At 36.2% G+C, this 25,425-nt stretch overlaps 2 protein-coding genes across 2 annotated transcripts; one reads left to right on the forward strand and one right to left on the reverse strand.

Annotated features, from left to right (window-relative positions):
• Positions 1-2,301: 2,301 nt before the first annotated feature.
• Positions 2,302-7,945, reverse strand: LOC308702770 (uncharacterized protein). The gene is made up of 4 exons (XM_081385846.1): positions 7,800-7,945; positions 7,366-7,710; positions 5,733-5,860; positions 2,302-3,898 (listed from the first exon to the last, which is right to left on the reverse strand). The coding sequence occupies exons 1-4, from the start codon at positions 7,831-7,833 to the stop codon at positions 3,818-3,820; spliced, it is 588 nt and encodes a 195-aa protein (XP_081241972.1). The 5' UTR covers positions 7,834-7,945; the 3' UTR covers positions 2,302-3,817.
• A 9,536-nt stretch (positions 7,946-17,481) lies between these two features.
• LOC308702976 (uncharacterized protein) lies at positions 17,482-25,364 on the forward strand. Its single transcript, XM_081386171.1, has 8 exons — positions 17,482-18,401; positions 19,270-19,435; positions 20,556-20,852; positions 21,801-21,857; positions 23,833-23,874; positions 24,528-24,595; positions 24,851-24,894; positions 25,241-25,364. The coding sequence occupies exons 1-8, from the start codon at positions 18,189-18,191 to the stop codon at positions 25,302-25,304; spliced, it is 951 nt and encodes a 316-aa protein (XP_081242297.1). The 5' UTR covers positions 17,482-18,188; the 3' UTR covers positions 25,305-25,364.
• The last annotated feature ends 61 nt before the right edge of the window (positions 25,365-25,425 follow it).

Here is a 25,425-nt window from a genome sequence, read left to right on the forward strand (position 1 = left end):
AAATCTAGATCTGAGTGTCTTCTGTATTACTGTGATAAGCAATATTATTGTTTTGAATTATATGGCCTAGTGGGAGCATATACAAACTGAACAGTAGAGGCGCAATGATTGAACTTTGTGTTTCAGCAGTCCAGTCAGATTCATAACTGCTTCTGCTCACAAATCTAAACATTGCTGGTCTAAACATCTACAAGGTCTCAATATTAAAACATGAACATCTGGGAAGTCTCAGGATCAAAAAACGTTCGTCCAATCATTGCATTCGGAACCTTGTTCCATGTTTTGTTGAAGAAAGTTTTATTATTTACTAGCTCTCAGTGTAACTCATGTTTAACCCTCATTCATATTGTTCCAGGTCTGGTGAATGGTGAGTGGGATGAGTTAAAGACAGTGATGGAGGGAGATGATCTGACTCTGCAAACAGGAGTTCCTGAACTAAAAGGAGAGGATGAAACAATGTGGCTGTTTACAAGTGGCAGCCAAACCACCCGAATAGCACAGATGTATCAGAGTAAAGTATCGCTTCATAAGAGACTCGCTGACAGATCGCAGCTCGACACACAGACCGGATCACTGACCATCTGGAACATCAGCGCCAGTGAATCTGGACTTTATACGCCTGAACTCACCATCAATGACTTCATCTCTAGGAGAACATTCAGAGTTGATGTATATGATAAGTTTTAGCTACAGCCAATACAAGACTAAATACTAGAGTGTCACGTTCTGGGCCAGTATATATAGATATTGATATATATAGAGACACTTAGAGTAAAATATTCGTCTTGAGTGTTAATAATCTAATAATGTGTGATAATTTAGTGTTGCCTCAGTTTGCATTTCAGAATCAGGCTTACACATGGCATGAAAGTTAATTTCAGCTCTGGACTAGACTAAGTCTAGGACTATTTAAAACCATGACAGAGAAAGCAGGTTTTTGTTAATCTGGTTTAAAAGGCCCTTTAAATCTTGGATTAGGCTTAAAGGGTTAGTTCACCCAAAAATGAAAATTATGTAATTACTGACTCACCCTCATGTCGTTCCAAGCCCCGTAAGACCTCCGTTCATCTTCGGAACACAGTTTAAGATATTTTAGATTTAGTCCGAGAGCTTTCTGTTCCTCCATTGAAAGTCAATGGACGGCATACTGTCCATGTCCAGAAAGGCAATACAGACATCATCAAAGTAGTCCATGTGACATCAGTGGCTCAATCTTAAGTTTATCAAGCGACGAGAATACTTTTTGTGCGCAAAAAGTAAACAAAAATAACGACTTTATTCCACTATTCATTTCCTTCTCTCTAGGCCTCAAGTGAGTTCACATAGTGTTTTTGCGCAGCACGTCTGTGTTGTACATCACACGTAGGCTCACTATTGGCCGACGCTGGTCCTCTTACCTTTCTCGCATCAGAGACCAGGAACAGGTAGGAAAGCTGAATCAAACCATTATAATCCACATTCAGTTCATCTCCTAAGTCAGGCCTGCCCAACCCTGCTCCTGCCGATCGACTGTCCTACTCAGTTCATCTCCAACCCTAATCAAACACACCTGCCTTTAATTTTCAAGCGATCCTGAAGACGTTAATTGGTTGCTTCAGGTGTTTTTGATTAGGGTTGGAGATGAACTGTGCAGGACAGTCGATCGGCAGGAGCAGGGTTGGGCACCCCTGTCCTAAGTGGTACAGGTGCATAGGGTCATTTTTTCTAGTATGCATTTAATTACCCTCGTCCTTCAGATGAGACGTTAAAGTGAGGTCCTGACTCTCTGTGGTCATTAAAAATCCCAGAATGTCCTTCGTAAAAAAAGTAGGGGTGTAACCATCCTGACCAAATTTGCCCTTTGGCGTCTGTCCATCATCATGGCCTCCTAATCATCCCCATTGTTATTATTCCAGTCTATGTTCCTCTGTCTCGTCACATGTTTAGCATTTTCCGTTATGTTTAATGTCTATTAGTCTCCCCAGGTGTCTGATTAACCATGCCCCCTTGTTTTTTTGTTTTGCTTGTTTGCAGGTGTATTTAAGCTCTGTGTCTAGTTCAGTGTTTGTCAGTTCTTGGTGTTGTATGTTGGTAGTCCTGCTCCCCGAGTCCTGCTCCCCAAGTCCTGCTCTGAGGAATCCCCACGTCAGAAATGTCAAATCCGACGCTGGACACTGGATCTTATCAAAAGATATCCGTTTTGTCTTACAAAACCAGTAAACAAAAGTCTTGTCTTTTACCTCAAGACTCTATTAACAGTCTTCTGTCAGTCTGAGAGTTTGACTGAGAAAGCCAGAGAAGAGCAGAAGCAGGAGACGAAGAGATGATAATAAAAGAACAGTTTATTGAATAACCTTATTTGCTTATGATTCAATGCTCAGACTTCGTTTGACCACAAATCCAACAAGTGTTATTAAAACAAGAGTAATGAATGAATGAGGCACTTATATTTAAGTAATAAAAATATAGAAAATATATGAAGAGTTCAGATGCAAAAGCCTCTAAGTTCCATCTGAAATTTTCTTCTAGAATGATCATTTTTATAAGGCTTGTATATTTAAGTTAAGTAATTTCACTTAAATGACAAATAATAGGTAATTTGCATTGTCATTTAAGTGAAATTATTGAACTTAAATATACGAGCTTTATAAAAATGATCATTCTAGAAGAAAATTTCAGATGGCACAGAGGCTTTTGCATCTGAACTCTTCATATAGAAAAGCAATGGAAAATTGCTGCGTCACAACATCGTCCTGTGACACTAAAAACCTTGAAATGGAGACATTCTCTTACAGTATCTCCTACATGTGAAGAAAAAAAAAAACCAAGATAATAGTAATATTCAAATGATAGATTATTCAATTACAATTAAACCATATAAACACAGAAATGTAACATAGAAATGTAATATAGTCAGTAACACGATTATATATTTTAAATAATAATCAATAAAATAAATACAAACAATGCAACAATAAACCCTGAATTCACCCTATAGTTGCAAGCTGCCATTATTGTGTTCTAATCCAAAACCAATAGCTCATAAATGATGTGAATCGCCACTGATAAACAGCAAGATAATACATGTTGGACCAAAAAAACTTTCTAAATAAATATTTAAATACAATTAAAAAAAGATATATACTGTATATATGTAAAAAATAAAATACCAGAAAAAACGACTTTGCTTACTTCTCAGAGATCACAAAAGCTACGATAAAGTGATCGACTCCTGCACAGTCGTTGCTTATGAGCTGTTGACAGAGAATGTGCTAAAGTGTGTGTATAAATACATTCTTAGGCATATAAATGGTTAATTTCATTTATATCACAAAATTGTGCTTTTATAAAAAAATATTATTCTATATATTATACTAAATAATTTTTTTCTTTGCATATTAATCATGCACAACACAGGAGATTTTGTACAATGGTCCTACTGTATAAATAAGAGGAACTTTTTTAGCCCATTCACATTAATGCAATATTATGACTTAACGGGCTGTTTAATGCTTTAGCTTCCTCTAGTGGACAATCTTAAGTGTTTGGAACCTTAATAATAATGCTAAAAGAATTATAAAATAGCAAATGGTCTTGTGGAGTTGCTCAAAGGAAGCAGAATCCCTCGGGATTTTCCACACATCCCACTGGTTGATCCACACACTCAATCACAGCACCAGAGTCCCAGTGGTTACACTCTTCAGGCAGTCAAAGCACCGTTTGATAACTTAAAGCTGACTCGTTCTAATTTATCATGGAAAAAATGTCCGGTTCTGTTTTTCCAGCTTAGTCCTGAGCTAGATGAGGTTACCAGTGTCAAATAACTCCCCGACATTCATTAAATATCAATAACAGTCAGGGATCCACAAAGACTGCTGGCTGCGGTGTCGTCATTCTGTGACTCTTTGTAAGAAGTTCCCTGTAAGTCAACAGAAAAACACAGTTACAGGATGCCACGCAAAACAAGTGAAAATAATGGTGTAGATGCAAAAGCATAATCTATAACTCTTTTAGGGTTATAATATCCAAACCATGCTTTTGCACAATAAAAAAATCTTAAAGGAATAGTTCACCCCAAAATAAAAATGTGCTGAAAGTGTACTCATCCACCGATGTAGAGGAGTGTGTGTCTTCATGAAAACAGATTTGGAGATATTTAGCATGACGTTAATATAGTTCTCGATATAGTTTTCTTTATAGTTCTTTGGTGTGAACGGGCCTTAATATGACAAGTTTTAAAGAGATATGCCATCCATGATGGAAATTAGTTTGTTTCTTATCTGAACAGTTTAGCATTACATCACTTGCTCACCAATGAATCCTCTTTAGTGAACGAGTGCCGTCAGAACGAGAGTCCAAACCGCTGATAAAATCATCACAATAATCCACACAATCCCAGTCCATCAATTAACATCTTGTGAAGTGTAAAGCTGCATGTTTGTAAGATATAAATCCATCATTTGCTAAAATACGAGTCCTCGATCTATAATATTCAGCTTGTCTGAATCAGGAGGGAAATATTCACAGATCAAACACCATTTACAAGCAAAAATAGTTCTAAACAAAAATGTCGGTGGATTTTGATCGTGGACTGGTGTTTTGGCCAGAAGCAAAGCTTTAAATTTAAAATGCCTTATGCCCGGTTTCACAGACCAGGCTTAAGCTAAATCTCAGACTAAAATGCATGTTTGAGCTGTTTTAACTGAAAGTAACTTGTATTGCTCGTATTAAGGCCCGTTCACACCAAGAACGAGAACTATAAAGATAACTATAATGAGAAAAACTATATTAACATCCACACCAACAAACGATAACGCAAGCGCTGCGGTTTCAAAGTAGTGAAAATGGATGACCTGCTGCTGCTGTAAGTTGTTCACAACAAGTCATTGAATGTGTTTTTGCTGTTCTTGTTGCATTTCCACGTCTTTTACCAGCAGAAGTCCTCAGCATGCTATGTTTCAAACGCATCTAAACACTGAATCTAGCTAGTCTAGTGTAATCGATCTAATCTAACAGTGAATTTAGCTGACGAAGTCAATCGTGGAAACAACACCAAAACACTTTTACACTGCACGAGTCCTTTAAATTGAGTGGATTCTGATTGGCTGTCAGTGTTTTAGTGTTCGACAGCTGGAAAAAAAATAGTTCTGAAAGTGATCTCGACGATATCGTTCCTCATATCTTTATCGTTATAGTTATGGTGTGAACTCTGATATTCTTTAATATGGAGAATGATTTTTAGAATTTTATCTTTATCGATATCTTTATAGTTATCGTCCTTGGTGTGAACGGGCCTTTAGACTTCTAATGCGTGACACCTCTTCCACCGGATCTCAACTCTCTTGTGAACGCGCGTACGGCCCACTGTTGGAAGCCAGTGATTACAGTTTAAAAAGTTTTTTATATGGATATTTTTCACTTCAGAAGGCCTTTATTAACCTCTGGAGTCATATGGATTACTTTTATGATGGATGGATGCACTTTTTGGAACTTCAAAAACTCCAAACTTACTCTTCACTTCCATTATAAAGCTTGGAAGAGCCAGGATATGTTTTTTAACATAACTCTTGATTATATTCGTCTGAAAGAAGAAAGTCATATACACCTAAGATTGCTTGAGGGTGAGTAAATCATGGGCTAATTTTCATTCTTGGGTGAACTAACCCTTTAAGGAGAGAAAATAGTTTGTTTGTAATCTTTAATGTCATCATGATTTGACAGATTAAGATAAATTGCTCTGTGATGATACTTACCTTGCTGCGTTTCCAATAAACGACTCCGATGGCACCAGTAATGAGCACCACCAGTATGATGAGCACCAGTCCAACAGTGAAGGACTTACTGTACATGACAGAAGAGCTGATGGTCCTGAGAGGAGCCTCTGTATGGGACAACAAGATCAAAACCTATTAGTGGATTCTTAAATAACAGTATTAAATGTCCATGGATTTTCACGATTTTGATTGACATGTATATATGCACAAAGGAATGTATAATTGTTGTCCAGTGGTCATCTCTGATCAACACCAGTGATAAGATATACAGTAAAGATCTGAGCAGGTTTTTCTTGCATGTCACATGACCAAACATCATCGCATTTCTTATATAAAGCTTTTGAACGGCTTATGCCATATGCACTACTTTATACTTGTATGGTGTTTTGCAAGTACTTTTATAACCTTAATTCTCATTCATTTTCATGAAGTGTCCAGGATATTCTTACAAAAAATATAATTTTGTGTTCCATGGAAGAAACCAATTAACGTTTTACAACAGCAACACAAATGTTCATTTTCAGGGAATCCAGGTATAAGACAAAAGTACAAATATTTCCTAAATCAGGGATTCGTGGAAAAAAGTTTTTTTAAAAAGTTGAGGAAAAAAATTAAGAAATTAAAAAATATAACTGAAATAAATAATAAATGATATAAACAATAAATAATAATAATAAAAAAACGTAAAAATGATACGTGAATTGATAATAAAGAAATTATTAAAATATATAAATACATTTTACATGATCCAACAGAATAGTAGGCTACTATAGTAAGTATGAAAAACAATGTAATAGAAATAAAATATTAAATAAATAAATATTATACACATTTTGTGATAAAAGTATTTAGTATGATTTGTGTTTTTATATACGAAAATATATAGTTGCCATATATACAGTCATATTTGGTCCAGTGTCATCTAAACAATTGAAAACCCCTGTTTTAAATCATCCAATTTGAGTTTGTTTATTTTGAGACTTGAAAAGTTAAAGATGTTTGATCACTTTGACGATCTTTCCTTTTCTAGTAGCTACACAATTACGATTAGATATATTTTTAATGTTGCTCAGTTTTACATACTTTTAAAGTTTGGCACAGTGTACAGCATTCCTGAACAACATTGGCTTCGGCTCAGTCAGTGCTCTGTCACATCCGCTACATCACGAGACATGATGCAAATCACGCAATGTTACACTTCGATCCCACCCATAAGTTACTTGAGTTCATTCATTCAAAGTGTGTGAAGCCCAAAATTCTACTTCTTCGGCTAAATGTGTACAAATATATATCTACGTTCATTTTAATAGCATACAAGTGGAAAATGTAGTTTCACATTACAGGAGACAAAACAGGAACTGTTCTTAATATGTATAAAATATGTATATAATGAAATGTCAATTTCATGCTTTATTAAAGTTTTTAGACGCCCGAATACGTCAAAATGCCTCATAATAAACCATTCTTTCTCACAATAAGCTAAATCTATGTTGCTGTTCTCTTGCGGTCCTGCGACATTGTGATGATGCAACTACTGTAACGCATTAGACTACATGAAACTCTGGGTTATATTTCAAAGACAATACGACATGCTTAGTAGGCTAATACTTACGATACACTGTAACGTTGTAAATCTTGTTTTCCAGCTGTGTATCGCTCATTTTGCAGACCGTGTAAAGCCCCGTTTGTTTGTTACTGACGTTCATCAGGATCAGCGTGACATTCCCTCCATCATATATCAGAGAAACTCCAGGTTTTTCCTCGCGTTTACAGTCTCCGTTATGGCAGATTAACTGTGCTACCGAGTCCTGTGAGGAGTCATTGAGACGGGTTACCAAAACCTGAGGGTCTTTATCCGTTTTCTTGATGTGAATAGAGATGGTGAGGTTTTCTCCTTCAGAAACACTGAGCGACTCGATCTCATCTTTATCGTCATCAACAGCAGCAGCAACAATGCCTGAAAAGTATTTGCACCGTCAATATACACAACAGCACCCGGTGTAAATTAACCTGTGAGTGTAACTGTCAAACCAGAACATGACTTACCAATACAACACGTTACTACAACAAACAGTTTCATCTTGGAAAACAACTTGATAATGTCCTATGTCTTGAGCTTGATAGACCCTTATCTATCACCCACGCACGCGACTAGCTCAGAGTGCCGAAGTAATGACGTCATTTTGTAGGACAACCCGGAAGTTAGCGGCGCATGGGTTCCCTCGATCAAAAAGCTATGCATTTTCCCCATAGAATTTTGGAAAATCGCAAATAATAAGATCTGTGTTCAACAAAGAGTTGTGACCCTTACACGTTTTGTCTATCAAGATAATCTTTACAAGTTAATCTAAAATGTAGGCTATACATTTTGAAGCCTAAATAAAGCCGTCAGATATAAAATGCTAACGGTAGGCTATAAACGGACTACAGCACCCCATGGTCGCGGATCAACGTCATCATCAAGCTTCCTCAAACTTTATTTAAAAAACTCACTCGCTCGCTCATTATGATCTGCGCTGTGTATGAACCTATTTTTTACAGTCTATGGTATGAACTATGGTATAAACACTTATCCACTTTTTCATGAGAAATATTGCCCATTCGTTTTTTCCAAAAATGTTAGAAACTAATTTTGTTTATGCGTGCCTCTCTGAGATTTTTATTTTATTTTTATCTTTTGTTAATGTTTTATTTATTCGTTTATTATTTTGTTACTTTATATAAACCTTAATAATATTTTCTTTGTGATTAAGATTATTATGCCTGATCATTGTGCCCCAAATAAACTTTAAAGATTATCTTTCACTGTATTATGTTTGACTGTATTTTTGCATACCATTTGCATACCAAAAAAACGCGCCTTTACCATCGCAGAAGCACTAACGTTAGCTATGGCCGTATCAATTTCCAATCTTATGTCCTTTTTCTTAGACGATAGAAAAACCATAGATCGAGGAGAGAACCATAAATCTGAACATGTAGAACAGTGCAGCTTAGATGCTGGTTTACTTGCCGGTATTGTAAGGGCCAGCATGAGGGACAAGGTTTATCGAGTCTCGAAGTAAAACTAGGGAGAGATAGGAGTTATAATAGTGTTCTATGTATTTTAGATAACTATACAAAAAATCTCTGAACAAGCATAACACAGTTAAATTCCAAACATTTAATATAATAGTTGTATTAACTTGTATATAATTATAAATGTTGAATTTAAAGAGAATTGTCCAATAGCATCAACAAATGCTTATTATAATATATTATAATTAAACCATATATGTTCCCTAAATAAACCATACACTGTAAAAAATTTGCTGTAGTTTTGCAGCTGTTTGCCAGTAACTTACTGTAGATTTAAATTTATGTTATTTACTGGCAACAGTTTGTTCAAAGTTAAATGAACATTAAACATTAACAAGTCTTTGTCTTTAAAGAATAAAATGATAAAATAACAATCTAATGCAAAGCATTCTGGGAACCAGAAATCTTCATCAACCTTTTTCTGTTTTTTTTCCTTCAGATTTTGGTTCCCAGAATGCTTTGCATGAGGATGTTATTTTAGTTTTATTCTGTAAAGATAAAGACTTGTTAATGTTTAATGTTCATTTAATTTTGAACAAATTGTTGCCAGTAAATAACATAATTTTAAATCTACAGTAGCTGCCAGTAATACTGTAATTTCTACAGATTTTTCAAATATACTCATTTTGTTAACATTTTCTATATATTTTGACCTGGTAATCCACAAGCCCCAATGTGAGAGCCAGTGTAGTAAATTTTATCTCACATTCACATTACTGTGAGCTGGCTGGAGTGTAGTTATAATAGTATACAAGTAGTATACAATAGTTTAACATTTAATTCTTGGTATTTGTCAGACAGGCGACTTGTGTGCATTCGGGCTATACATATCGTGTTCTCTGGGAATTGAACTCGCAACCTTTTGCACAGTTAACAAAATGCTCTAATCACTGAGCCACAGAAACCTTACAGCAAGAGTTGTAGTAAACATCTTTATTATCATAAAATAAGTAAACCATAAATTGTGTAGCCATTTCCTCCTCTTCATCCATGGGTGGTGGAACATTTTTAGGCACATCAGCGCTATCCTGTCTCAGGGAGTATGAACCCAGACAGCAAGCCAACATTGAATAAACATTGTTTTTCCATCTGAATCATCATTATGGTTGATATTGAAATTTCAATGCAAAATAAATGTTGAATCACCATTACCATATCGATGAAAACCTGATGTTATTAATGTTGATGGCAACAATATTGGAACAACATTGATCTATAGTTATCTTTATGATAGATTAAGCATTGCTATTTGGTTTACCGGGCGATCGCTGAATGTGTTGAAAAGTCATTGATTTATAGTTGACCGGGAAACGACGCTACAGTCTCTCCACAGAAATAAAGAACTGGTAATCGGTTACCTTAATATCACAGAATTCTGTGTACAACAATATTTGGAAAAACTACAATTTGAAAAGACTAAATATAGCCTATAATGTTATGCATATTAACTGAAAGGTAAACTTCTAAGAACGTGAGGCTGAAACAAGGGCTAGTGAGAGATTTCTGTTTGTCATGATGACGTCTAAAGTCCCCGCCAAAGGATGTAGTCCCTTTTAGCAACTTGTTAGCAACCACCGTTTTTAAGACACAATACCGTTTAAAAAATCACAAGCAGGTTATAACTGGTGTGTTTTATGTCATAGATCAAAACGTGAAAATATTTAGAGGCTTTGTTAACCACAGACCTTATTTCAGGCGATTTAGCAAAAACCCATTCAAAAAACCCATAGACTTTAGGGCGAAGGAACCGGTAGTGCTAAAATGCTAACTCACTTCCGCGTTTTCGCCTACAAAGTGACGTCATAACTTCGGCACTCTATTCACTGTAACTTTAAACCACATAGACAAGTAGATTGATAAGTAGAATCCTCCTCATTCGACTGTCCTGGACACGTGAACGCGTCCGCCATCTTTGAACGGTCAACATTACAGACGCAGTCTTCAGCTTCACTCACAGTAAAAACACTGACTTTTATAACATGCCACAACTGCTGAGATTTAAATAGCCAATGGCATTGGATAACGTTAAACATTCTCACATGTGAATAATCAGTTCACAGCTTTCATTAGAAGCTATAAGAGCAATTTGGTTATAAGGTTATCTGTTTATCTTTATTAGTTTTAGTCTGATTATATTTTAGTGATAATTGATGATTAATGATAAACTAAATACTACGAAATACATCTTCTGAAGCCTATTACATATATAGATTCATAGATAGATTCCAAGGTTGCAACTTCGTACTCACGATACTATATAGAACATACTCAAATCCAAGATGGCAGCCAAGGTAGTCCATTGTTTGTGTGTTAGTATGTGAGATCTGAGTTTTTATTTTTTTATGCAAGATATATTATGTAATTTGGGTCTGAATGAGTAGAACTTTCCAAGAAAAACATTTTCTCCTTCAGTTTGGATCTTTGGATGGTCCATTTTTTTATTAGATGGCTTTGGATTGCCACAGAACTCTGGAAGTTTGGTCTGTTGAGGCCTAACCTGGAATCCATCTGCTGCACAGCTCCTAAGAAGGACATAACATTTTGTTTCAAATATTTTTATTAGAGCACATTTTCACAACGTTATATTATCTACATCATACACAAGAGTATAATGTATATCCACATAGAAATGAGTGCATTTTTTTGAACATACAACAATGGTAAAAGAAGAACAGAATCAACAGATAGACATACAGAGTACAGAAAAAAAAAAAAAAAAAAAAATACAAACCTAAATAAATCCCGCTTCCCCACCCTACCCAGCCTTATCCTTCCATCTAAATACTACTTTATTATAGTTAGAGGGAAACATTAATTTCCACTGCCAGGTGTGAGATAGTGAATGAGAGGTAACCACACTTTTTCAAAGTGTGGGAGTTTATCCATAAGAATATATTTTATTCTCTCTAAGTGGAGAGTGTTAGTAAGATCACTAAGCCACATCTTTGTGGAGGGTGTTTCATTATTTTTCCAATGCATGAGAAGTAGTTTCTTTGCGGTGATGAGACTAAAGGACAGGAGGCATTGTTGGTAATTGTTTAACCTTTTAATATCATCTGAAATTCCTAAAATAATAATGAGTGGATTAGGCTCCAATTGTATGTTAAGTATCCTAGAAATTAAACTGAAGATACTAAACCAAAAGATCTTAACCTTGGGACACAGAACGAAGCTGTGAAGCAACGTGTCTTCTGCAACAAGGCATCTGTCACAAAGAGGGGATATCTCAGGGTATATTTTGTGTAATCTCTCCTTAGAATAGTGAAGACGATGTAGAATCTTAAATTGAATTAGGCAGTGCGTAGAATTATTAGAACATCGATGAGTATGTTCCAAACTCTTTTCCCATAGAGGGTCTGGGATCACAGTGTTCATTTCTTCCTCCCATTTTGTTTTTATTGAAGTGGAGATCACTGGACTGATAGACTGCAAAGTGTCATAAATATAAGATATCGATTTTTCTGAGCAAGACATGGGTCGGAGGCATCGATCAAGACAAGAGCCTGAGAAGGTCTCAAAATTTTGCAAATGTTTTCTTACATAGTTTCTAATTTGCAAGTATCTAAAGAAACTACTACCCGGTATATTATATTTACTCTGTAATTGTGCAAAAGATGCAAAAATGCCTTAATGTATAACTCTCCTATTGTATGGATGCCTCTGTTCATCCAGAGATTAAAAGTATTATCAAGAATGGATGGAGGAAACGGTGGGTTTCCAGTGATAGGTAATGCATAAAATATGGGTTTCAACTTAAAGTGTGATTTGATTTGTTTCCAAATACGCACTGTACTGTGGATCATCACATTGCTATTGTACAAAGACTTCTCAATAGTGTAAGGTGCCAGAAGGATGGCACCTATAGAGTTAGGCTGGCATGCCTCTTGTTCTAATTCGAGCCAGTTTGGTGGGGTAGCAGTGTTATCCAGCCAATATGCCATAATCTTGATATGTGAGGCCCAGTAATATGATAAAAAATTCAGGAGTGCCAAGCCTCCTTCTATTTTAGATTTGCAGAGGTGTTTCTTGCCTATTCTGTGGGTTTTGTAGTCCCATAAGAAAGGGAGCACAATCGAGTCCATTTTTTAAAAGAAAGATTTGGGGAGAAATACTGGAATGTTCTGAAATAAATATAGTAGTTGGGGCAAGAAAATCATTTTGATGGCATTCACTCTGCCAAGTAATGAGATTGGCGAGGTCTTCCAGAACTGTATATTTGATTGTAATTTAGACAGCAGTGGTGGGAAATTCTCCTTAAATAAATTAGAGTGGCATTTTGTAATCTGAATTCCTAAATACGTGAATTTTTCTGAAGATACACTAAAAGGGAGGTTCTGTAACCAGGCAATATTCCGCACCTGCATGGGCATTAGCTCGCTTTTATTCCAATTTATCCTGTAACCAGAAAAGGTCCCAAATTAATTTATTTTATCGAGTAATTGTGAGATTGTGACTTGGGGTTGAGAGATAAATAATAAAACATCATCGGCATGTAGTGAAATTTTGTTTTGGGGTATTATAACCATGAATTAAAGGGTCTGAGCGGATACTCTCGGCAAGGGGTTCGATTGCTAAAGCAAAAATTAAGGGGGAAAGAGGGCACCCTTGTCTCGTTCCTCTATGTAGACTGAAACGGGGGGATAATATTTGATTAGTCAGTATCTGTGCACAGGGGTTGTTGTAAAGAAGCTTTACCATTGATATGAATTTTTCTCCAAAATTAAATCTCTTTAAAATTTCAAATAGATACGGCCACTCGACTTGGTCGAATGCCTTCTCAGCATCTAGTGAAAGGATGGCTAGCTCTTCTTGTGGTCTATTAGTAGCAAACATGATATTAAATAAACGTCTAAGATTGAAAAAAGAATTTCTACCTGGTATAAAGCCAGTTTGGTCTGGATGAACTAATTTATCTAAAAAAGGGCTCAATCTATTGGCCAAAATTTTAGAAAATAATTTCCCATCTTGGTTTAATAGAGAAATAGGTCCAAAAGAGCCAACCTCTTCTGGATCCTTACCCTTTTTATGTATCACTGTAATAACCGCTTCTGTTAAAGTAGGAGGTAGGACACCATCCGTGTGGGCTTGAGTGAACACCCAACCCAGTCTCACGGCAGTTCGTGACATAGTAACGAAATTTAATCTATTGATTCGTGTTCGTGGACACGATTTCCCCCATTTTTTCGTGTCAGTCAGCACGACTTTCAATCTAATGTATTTCAATGGGACGTATTTTTCGTGCCTGCACCACGTTTTTCTTTCGAGAGCACAGTATTGTTTTTTTCTCAATTGTTATTCATTTTGCAAACTTTAAGAGCTACATTAGCCTACTCAATATTTAATCAAGAGATTTTAATCCTCGTTTTTATTGCTTTATATTCGTTAGGCTACTCAACATTAATCTATTTATTCTTGTCCAAGGGCACAAATATCCTTCTTTTTTTCGTGTCACTCAGCACGACTTTCAATGCATTTCAATGGGACGTATTTTTCGTGCCTGCACCACGTCTTTCTTTCGAGAGCACACTATTGTTTTTTTTCTCAAATGTTAGGCTATTCCTTTTGCCAACTTTATGGACTAGGCCTACATATTACTCAACATTTAATCAGGAGATTTTAATCCTTGTTGTACTGCTTTATATTCGGCAGGCTACTCAACACGAATTGATTCGTGTCCATAGGCACGAATTTCCTTCTTTTTTTCGTGTCAGTCAGCACGACTTTCAATCTAATGTATTTCAATGGGACGTATTTTTCGTGCCTGCACCACGTTTTTCTTTCGAGAGCACAGTATTGTTTTTTCTCAATTGTTATTCATTTTGCAAACTTTAAGAGCTACATTACTCAATATTTAATCAAGAGATTTTAATCCTCGTTTTTATTGCTTTATATTCGTTAGGCTACTCAACATTAATCTATTTATTCTTGTCCAAGGGCACAAATATCCTTCTTTTTTTCGTGTCACTCAGCACGACTTTCAATGCATTTCAATGGGACGTATTTTTCGTGCCTGCACCACGTCTTTCTTTCGAGAGCACACTATTGTTTTTTTCTCAAATTTTAGGCTATTCCTTTTGCCAACTTTATGGACTAGGCCTACATATTACTCAACATTTAATCAGGAGATTTTAATCCTTGTTGTACTGCTTTATATTCGGCAGGCTACTCAACACGAATTGATTCGTGTCCTTATGCACGAATTTCCTTCTTTTTTTCGTGTCACTCAGCACGACTTTCAATCTAATGTATTTCAATGGGGCGTATGCACGTCTCTCTTTCGAGAGCACACTATTGTTTTTTTCTCAAATGTTACTATTCCTTTTGCAAACTTTAAGGGCTACATTACTCAACATTTAATCAGGAGATTTTAATCCTTGTTGTATTGCTTTATATTCGCTAGACTACTCAACACGAATTGATTCGTGTCCGTAGGCACGAATTTCCTTCTTTTTTCGTGTCACTCAGCACGACTTTCAATCTAATGTATTTCAATGGGGCGTATGCACCACGTCTTTCTTTCGAGAGCACACTATTGTTTTTTCTCAAATGTTAGGCTATTCCTTTTGCAAACTTTAAGGGCTACATTACTCAACATTTCATCAGGAGATTTTAATCCTTGTTGTATTGCTTTATATTCGGCAGGCTACTCAACACGAATTGATTCGTGTCCTAGGGCACGAATTTCCTTCTTTTTTCGTGTCATTCAGCACGACTTTCAATCTAATGTATTTCAATGGGGCGTATGCACCACGTCTTTCTTTCGAGAGCACGCTATTGTTTTTTCTCAAATGTTACTATTCCTTTTGCAAACTTTAAGGGCTACATTACTCAACATTTAATCAGGAGATTTTAATCCTTGTTGTATTGCTTTATATTCGCTAGACTACTCAACACGAATTGATTCGTGTCCATAGGCACGAATTTCCTTCTTTTTTCGTGTCATTCAGCACGACTTTCAATCTAATGCATTTCAATGAGGCGTATGCACCACGTCTTTCTTTCGAGAGCACACTATTGTTTTTTCTCAAATGTTACTATTCCTTTTGCAAACTTTAAGGGCTACATTACTCAACATTTAATCAGGAGATTTTAATCCTTGTTGTATTGCTTATTCGGTAGGCTACTCAACACGAATTGATTCGTGTCCGTAGGCACGAATTTCCTTCTTTTTTCGTGTCACTCAGCACGACTTTCAATCTAATGTATTTCAATGGGGCGTATGCACCACGTCTTTCTTTCGAGAGCACACTATTGTGTTTTCTCAAATGTTTGGCTATTCCTTTTGCAAACTTTAAGGGCTACATTACTCAACATTTAATCAGGAGATTTTAATCCTTGTTGTATTGCTTTATATTAGGTAGGCTACTCAACACGAATTGATTCGTGTCCTGAAGCACGAATTTCCTTCTTTTTTCGTGTCACCCAGCACGACTTTCAATCTAATGTATTTCAAAGGGACGTATGTTCCGTGCCTGCACCACGTCTTTCGTTGCAACATGGTCTCACCCCTATTCGTCACATGCCGTTTGGTCATTTCCCCCTCACGTCCAAAGCCGACGTGTAGGGTACCCCCTATTCGTCACTTGACAACGGAGAGGGTCGTCCGATAGATTTGAGTGCGAATGAGGGCATCTTTGAATTTTGAACTTTGATTATTTTCCTAAACTCCTTTTCCTCTCTTTTTATATAACTTTGGGCTACATTAAAATTACATAATTACAAGACGGTAGCCTATATTTTCTATATGCTTAAAACATTCCTTCATTTAGGTAGGATATTTTATAATTTTCGATCACATATTGTGGTAAAAATGGTCCATAAGCCGACGTTGAGGGTAGCTTGCTGAAACTCTTTTCTAAATCGGTAATATCACGATTTTTCCTCTCTTTTTTATATTATTGTGGACTACATTAAAACGACATAATTGCAGGACTGCATATTTGCTGTAGGCTTAAAACATGCCTTAATTTATTGTGGGATATTTTATAATTGCCGATGGTATTTCAATTTGCAATGGCTTATAGTGAGCCTACTTTTCTTTTCTTTTTTTCTGCGCCAAAAAAAGAAAAAGAAAAAAAGAATAGCCTACTTTTATAGAACTTTCATCTCAATAATGATTATGAAGTTGTAATAAATTAATTATATAGCCTACTGCAGAAATGTTTATATTACTTTATATGGACATATCCTTTGGCAAAGAGATGGATGCATTCTGGGAAGTGATATGTGTTTAAATGGTAATGGCTACATACTCGTTTTTCCTTCACTTGGACATTTATGCTGACCCCTTTAAAACTTTGAGCACGGATATAAAATATTAAGACTGTACTTTTTAATTATGATTGATATTTTGGCGCAATTTTGTGCAACACGTCACTGTGTGCGACCATCGGAGAAACCATTGCCCAGCGCGATTCCACCACGGTAAGTCGCTTACAACAGTCTAATAAGCAAGATGAATTCATAAGCATTATTTACACGTCCAAAATGAATAAAATTACGAGTTTATAAAAAAAAAAAACATGTTCTAAGCCTAGATATAGGTTCTAGATGTATATATACAAAATAAAATTATGAGTATTTCCACATAAAAAAAAAACATGTTGTGATATATCACAACATGTGTTTTTTTATGTGGAAATACTCATAATTTTATTTTGGACGTGTAACTGCTTATTGAGAATTTTTTGGGGGAATAGTAATTGGGGATATTTAGATGATGTGATTTTCTCTCGATCATCGTGGTTCACACACAACGTCACTGTAATGTGTTAGTAATAACAATATTATCACTTGGTCTAACGTTATACTGCACATAACGCTGCCTTTAAATCTGGGAAAAAAAATGTTACGTGACTTTTAACAGTAGCACAGGAAATAGGAACAACGTGAATCTGTATTTATTTATCCTAAGCATTTACAAGAAAATGGGAATCACTCACTATTTGGGTACACTTTTTAAATCTTATATCAACATAACACTACATAATTAACATTTTCTGTTGTTCTCCCTGCAGATCCTGTCAAACATATCACCTGTCGAACCTATCCGAACCTTATTTTCAAAACCCAAAGGCACTTTTAAGAGCCAACCTCTATCTCTTCATTATTTTCTATATCTTACATCCTCTCTGTTACATCCTCTCTTTCATCCTCAATCTTTATCTATCTCATAGTCTTTATCTATTGCTCTTTCTTTCCTCCCTGTCTGTCTTTGTCTACTTGTCTGTCTTACCCATCGTTGTCAGTCTGTCTGTTTGTATCTGACTGTGTCTGTCTGTCTGTATCTGACTCTGTCTGTCTGTATTTCTGTCTGTCTGTATCTGACTGTCTGTCTGTATCTGACAGTTTGTTATAATGCCAGGGGGGTCTACAAAAAAGATCTGCCCCTTTTGTCAGGGGATAATATTTTGTGCTCAAAAGATCTGCTCACATTGTAAAAAGGAGCAGCCTCTGAAGCAGCGCCTCAAGAAGAAGCTTCAGAGGTTTGATGAGAAGCGAGAGGAATGGGTGGTTGGTCGTAAGAAAAACCACAACACTGCATCCATCAAGGATGAAGCCAATATCATGGTACGTACAATTTTATACATGACAGTAAACTGTCCAGATCATCTAAGAAGTACATTCAGTGGTACCATTTGTTATTGAGCATGCCAGCGCAAGGTCAGAAAGGCATTATTTTTTGCCAATATAGATAAATTTGAATATTTTTTTTCCAATGATACTTTGTCCTCCCTGTGTCATCAGAATCAATTTAAAAGTATAATTTAACTATCAACTTTGAAGGCACACGTAATTGTGATTTGTAGTTTTTATTTTAGTGGTGGTAATACAACCATAAAGTTATCACATCTTCACCGTAATACATCACATACCTAAATGATCTACCAGAGCAAAATTTGAACACAGCAAATAGAATTGAAACTCAGGAATTCTTGAGTTCATAACATATACAGTCATGCATTATGACAGAATTACAGGTGCAATTTAATAATCAAACTTTCTTATTGAGTGGATGAGAAATAACACATGAACCATTTGGTCACATAATCACTAAGGTTCTGCCTTTATTTATAATTAATCTTTAGATTGTCATTGTCCAGTTGCACAATGGTTACATAATCTTATCAATGTAGGTGCAAAACCCGAGCTACTAATGTTACAAAAATAAATATTTATATAAAGTTATATGAAAGGTACCCTCATGGTGTCAGATTCATCTTTTTACTGTTTTTCTATATATAGTTGTTTTTTGCTTCTATTGTATGAGCTGTTTGCACATAAAGCTAAACTCACCATTAGGTTAAAAAGCCTGAATGGCAGTAACCTGAATGCTGTCATTAATAAAGTTATATATTTTTAAATTAATATTCTTACTTATTTTTTATGTTGTTTTTCTATTACTTAAAACAGCAAACACACAATTTTGTCATTGCAGCTTGAGAAACTCCATGCCATTGGCTACAAACCAGTTCTGCTACTAGGAAAGGAGAACAAAAAAAAAGAAATTAAGTGCGAAATATTAACGCCTCGCTGCACACTCTCCACCTTTGCCCAGGACTACCTACAGAAGATAGGTTCATTTTATGAATACCTTTGTGAAGGTGAGATGCATGCACTGTCTTAAAGTCACAGTTCACAACTTGTGTTGAGTACTCAAAATATTTTATTAATGTTTAAATCTTAAAGGAATGTCTCACCCCTAAAACTTAAATTCAATCATTCTTTTTTTCTGCTGATGAATGCTTGTATGATCATAGGCTACTCTATGTGACGTCTCTACCAACACATTTAATGTAGACGCAAATGGGTAGAAAAACATAAAAATTCACACCTGGCAAATGATTATGGGAATTGAAGTAAACTTTCAAAACAGTAGTTTCTTGCAACTGCAGATACTCAGACATGTAGATTCTAAGTGTATTGAGCCCTGTTTGTATTAATAGCATGCAGCACACTGGTCTACAATGGGATTTGGCACCCAGAGTTAAGTGCATTCAAGCATATACTGTCAACTGTAGAATTATGTTTGGTATGTTTTTGTAGGGGCCATATTTCATTTCTGTTTTCAGCCCACATACAACCATATTTTTAATGTTTAGGCACACTGACCACAGCATTTTTTGTAGTGACATACTAATTGAACACATTACATTTGCAAAGACCCGTTTTGGTCACTGGGTCAATGAATCAAATGATAATGAATCTATATATACTCATTGAAACAATATCGAGGACAGTGCTAAAATGTAGATCATTAAAGGAAATAACACAGAGAAAAAGAAAACCGTCAAATTTTTGCTGTGGATACACCACAAACTTACACTGCTACTAACTGAGGCATAAAGCCCAAAGTTTTTTAGCGCACGCAGTCTAGTCTTAACTGAATAGTTTGACCCAGTCTGTAAACAAACATTATACTTGTCATTTTTTGAATAGATATTATGAGCACTCTGGGTTTTATTTTCCTGACTTAAAGATATATTGTATTGGTTATCGTCATAGAAAATCAATCAAATATATTACAGATATCTACCGTAATACATCCAGTAGACTCTCAATAGTTCTCTTGCAATCAAAAGTGCCTTCAAATCTGGTTGGGGAAAATGTGGTATATATTATTCAAACACATTTACCTAACAGTTAAAACAGGTACAGATCAAGCTTATGGTTAACCTCTATGTTTTAAATAAGCAAAACACAACACTTGTTTAACTTGCACAGGATGGACCCAGGATTCCAGTGGCAATGAGGATCAGCTGATTACTCTGCAGCTCACACCCTGCGAGGCGAGCCCCACGGAGGGGCAAGTGGAGCAGGCGGAATCCACGGAGGGGCAAGTGGAGCAGGCTGAATCCACGGAGGGGCAAGTGGAGCAGGCTGAATCCACGGAGGGGCAAGTGGAGCAGGCTGAATCCACGGAGGGGCAAGTGGAGCAGGCTGAATCCACGGAGGGGCAAGTGGAGCAGGCTGAATCCACGGAGGGGCAAGTGGAGCAGGCGGAATCCACGGAGAGGCAAGGTAATTAGAACAAATTTAAAGAGTTACAGTTTATATTTGTAAAGTCCAAAAGTGTTTGACCCATGGGTTACCTTAACTTTACTTGACTTCCAGTGTTTTTCCCCCATAGAGCTTGATGCAGGTTAGGGCTCTTTTCAACGAAATGAACTCAAACTCACCATGCTATAACTTTTTTGCTGCTTGATAAAGTAAAACTCACTAGGTGATGATACACAGGGCAACTTTTTGAGCAATGTTGCTGGGCAATCTTGCCGAGCGATTGTTCCTTGGGCACTTTCACATTGAAAATGGGCAACACATTTCTATCTGGATAATTTAGATGGGTTGTGGGCCCTTTGTCTCATCTGGTTGCCTGTTGACGGCAACATTGCCCTGCAACATTGCTCAAAAAGTTGCCCTGTGTATCAACACCTACAGGGTTCTCATTTTCAATGGATAATCTGCTAGAAGTTTATCTGATATTACATTATTAGATAGATGATAGGTCTATCTGATTCTGTACTAGGGCTGTTGGAAGGAATTTTGTGAGTCTATTAAAAATCTAAAAGTAAAATAAGTACTACTAATCAAATGCTGAAATTACTAGGCCAATTTTTATTATTAAAGATATTAGGATAATTCGAATATTCAAAATAATTGGGAATGTCAGTGTCCCATGAACACTTAACCATTCTCCCACCCCTTGCGTTCCCTGAACAAGTCAGCGCAAGATCAGCGCTTGTTGAAACAAATTAGGATTATCACAAACAGGATGGACATAAACGAGAAAATGAAACACGTGGAGTTAATGGAGCAACCTTAAGTCAATCGCAATAAGAATGCATGTACTTTACACCTATTAATACATGTACTGCCACACTTGTGCAATGTTGTGATCTTCAAGAATTTTAAATAATAAGTTAAAGATTTATTTGGTATATGAGTAATTTTCTTTCTCCAAACCCACAGCTGTCTTCACAGGGTCAGCCAGGGGCACAGTCGCAAGTCAAAAAAAAAAAAAGTCAGGTATGTAAATAATGTTTGTCCGTCCTTCGGATGAGACGTTAAACTGAGGTCCTGACTCTCTGTGGTCATTAAAAATCCCAGGGTGTCCTTCGAAAAAGTAGGGTGCGGTGGGGTGTAGGGGTGTAACCCCAGCATCCTGGCCAAATTTGCCCATTGGCCCCTGTCCATCATGGCCTCCTAATCATCCTCATATACTGATTGGCTTCATCACTGTCTCCTCTCCACCAGTAAGCTGGTGTGTGGTGGGCGTTCTGGCGCAATATGGCTGCCGTCGCATCATCCAAGTGGATGCTGCACATTGGTGGTGGTTGAGGAGATTCCCCCATCTATGTAAAGCACTTTGAGTACCCAGAAAAGCGCTATATAAATGTAATGAATTACTATTATTATTATTAGGGTAATTATTGGTGGTTCTGATAACTGTTACCATAGCTTGGTAACTATGAAACTCAATGAAACTCATTAGTCAAGCAGATTCTCTAATAAGTAAATTAATTACTGAAATAGAATTTAAAGGGGACCTATTATGCTAATTTCCAGGGCTGCGTTCTCCGAAACTACCTTAACGCTACGTCGTTCTTAAGTTGTACCTTAAGAAGTACCTTATCGTTAATACGTGGTTTCCGAAACCTTCTTAGTTAAGTATACCTTCTGTAAGTCATACGTTCTTAAGGTTGGTCTGGAGCGCTCTTAGCTATACCTTATCGCTGCTGACGGTTCATACCGCTAGTGGCCACCACTACGCAAAAAGCTTTTATACATCGCAGTTTAATTACACATAGACAATTGTATATGAACATTTAATATAAAATCTGATTTAGTATTAAAATTACATTTTTACTTTACTTTAAAATTTTACACATAAAATACTTAAGTTGTTACAGCCTACACCTAGTGTATGGAAGTGTTTTCATTAATAAAGTTTCCATACACTAATGGTTGTTAGCTTTTTTAATTACTATCCTAAGGCACATCAGCTGGCGAACCATTTGACAGAAAAGGCTTAGGAGTCTATATAAAGAAAGATGAGTTTACACAAACTTTATAGCTATGGCAGTAAGACAGCGAGTAGGCTACTTGTTTTAAATCAAAGACGGCGCCGTCCGCGGAGCCAGTTAGTGTATGTCAACTAGCTACATGGCTGGTGGATAATCAGCATACGTTGTGGAGAACATTAACACACTTATGGCCGTAAGGGTTTGGGATTGCACACTTGCTAAATTATAAACACATACTCATATTTATTTCTGCATGTACATATTTCAATGAGCCCTGATAAATGCAGTTTGTACTATTTCTAAAACGCTTCTTTATAAAGAACATTGTTTTCTCAATACTTCTTTACCTATACCGCTGTGAAGGAAAGAGCGCACAATCGATCATCGAGGCATCGATATCAACCTATTCAGCGCCTCCACCATGGACAGCGCCTGCTAAGGTCGAACTTAAGAAGGTTTACCTTAAGCAACATCCTAAGGTATAGTTCGAAGAACACACGTAGGAAAGGTATACCTGTATTTAAGGTGTACCTTTTGAGTCATCGTAGCACGCTAAGAGACAACGTTATCGGAGAACGCAGCCCTGTTCTATATTTTTATTCTGATACTCCACTAGAGTAGCTTTGCATGATCCTAAAAAAGTCCTTATTTATCTTGAACTGGTCCTTTATGCAGACCGTGTCTGAAACAGGTAATTTTAGATGGAGTATTCTAAAAGCCTACTATGATTACTATTTTCCAATGAGCCTGCATGTGATGTAAAATCTGGAGCCAAATTAAACGGTGTGTTTGCACACACATTAACTGGGAGGATGGTCTTTTCTCATATTTCAGGGGTGTCTAGACACACCAGGGACACATATTTATGTTGAAAAGACATTACAAAGTGCATTTTGTCTAATTATTGTAAATGTTTTTTTTTTTTGTTTTTTTTTCTGAGTGGATATATGACTGGACTGTAATCTTATATCCCACAGGGGGACCAAGGCATATGCCTGAAAGGAAAAGGCCACAAAAGAGTAAGTGCATGTAAAAGCAATGATTCATACTTTGCTAAACATTGCAACTTAACCCCTGTTAATTCGCTTTAGTTCAATCGCTTATTTTTTTTTAACTACTACAACAGACAATTTCCGGTAGTCACAATTTTATTTATTTAATGAATTATTTAGCAAACACTTTTATCCAAAGTTACTTACAAATAAATACAATATGTACAATACAAGCAGTCAAATCAACAACAGGGCAGCAATACTGTATGTAAATGTTGTGACCAGTCCAGCTAGTCTAGCGTAGCACACGTAACCATGATTATTCATAATAGATATAGAATAGGAATGATTAGTATTATTGAGATTATTACAATTGACATGCTATAAAATCCAACAGGCTTAATTAGTCAAATTTGACCAAAATGCATTGCCAAGTAGTAGAAGTAGCAGCAGTGTTCTTAGTTGTGAGCTGTGGCTTAGCAGTAGTATGGTTATTCAAGCAAGCATACCACATTGGAACCGAGAGTAATTTGGTTCCATGATACATGTTTTGATTAGTGATAAACATCACTTGTCATCCTTGCAAGTCTGGTCACTACTTAAGTCTTCATGGTTGTGTTTATTTTGTTTCTAATCTAACTATCTAAGAAATATTTGAAATGTGTTTTTGATGTTCACAGATTGCTCCTACCACACTCGCCTAGAGGCTTTCCCCATCAGGAGTGTATTAAGAGAAAGAGTGAGAAAGGTTAGTCAGTCATAAAGGAAGTGCAGAGTGTAGGCAGTATGCAGAGTGTAATATAGGATTTAGAAACCTCCGTGTGTTTTGGCAAATACATATTATACATACCATAATTGTTAGGTAGATGCTTTTTATGTGTTCAGTCTTTTTGAATGACAGTTTATGAAGGAGTGTCTTCTGAAAATCAATGAAACTCAATGCCTATAATCAGACATAATAGCCTTGCTAAGAATGGATTTTATTTTTTGTTTCTTACATTAGGGCAAAGCAGAAATGCTGGTTGACTGGGAGCCCTGTCCAGTATGGTATGTATTATTCTGTTCTTCTGCTTTATGAATTAATGCATTCATTATTTATTTACTTAAACTTTTTTTTTTGCTACAATTTTTTTATTAATCTGTTCTGTTTCAGATTAAACAAGCCTTTTAAACAAGTTTAAAGCACACATCATTACCAAACATGTCTTTTATAAGTATAACAGTTTCATTTTCCATCTATGAAGGACCACCACCATTACTGCATGCATGAAGGTGGTGGTTCTTCATAGATGGAAAATGAAACTGTTATACTTATAAAAGACATGTTCGGTAATGTTTTAAGTTTATTGCAAACCCCAACCAGTAACAGAAAAAAAATCCCTTCTGTTTTTAGTGGTGAGCAGTGGGCCCATTCCTGGCAGCCAAAGGATTCACTCCAAAATAATGAAAATAAATAAAATGTATATTAAGAACTCCATTTTGGTTTCAGCCTATTTATTAAATTGTTTCTGTGCTGCATTTGAAGTCATATCTCATCTTTCTGTAGTAGTGAAAAGGGGAACATCTCCAAGAATATGA

This window comes from Scardinius erythrophthalmus, assembly GCF_964197995.2.
Source record: "Scardinius erythrophthalmus genome assembly, chromosome: 15".
In the NCBI taxonomy this organism is placed as follows: Eukaryota; Metazoa; Chordata; class Actinopteri; order Cypriniformes; family Leuciscidae; genus Scardinius; species Scardinius erythrophthalmus.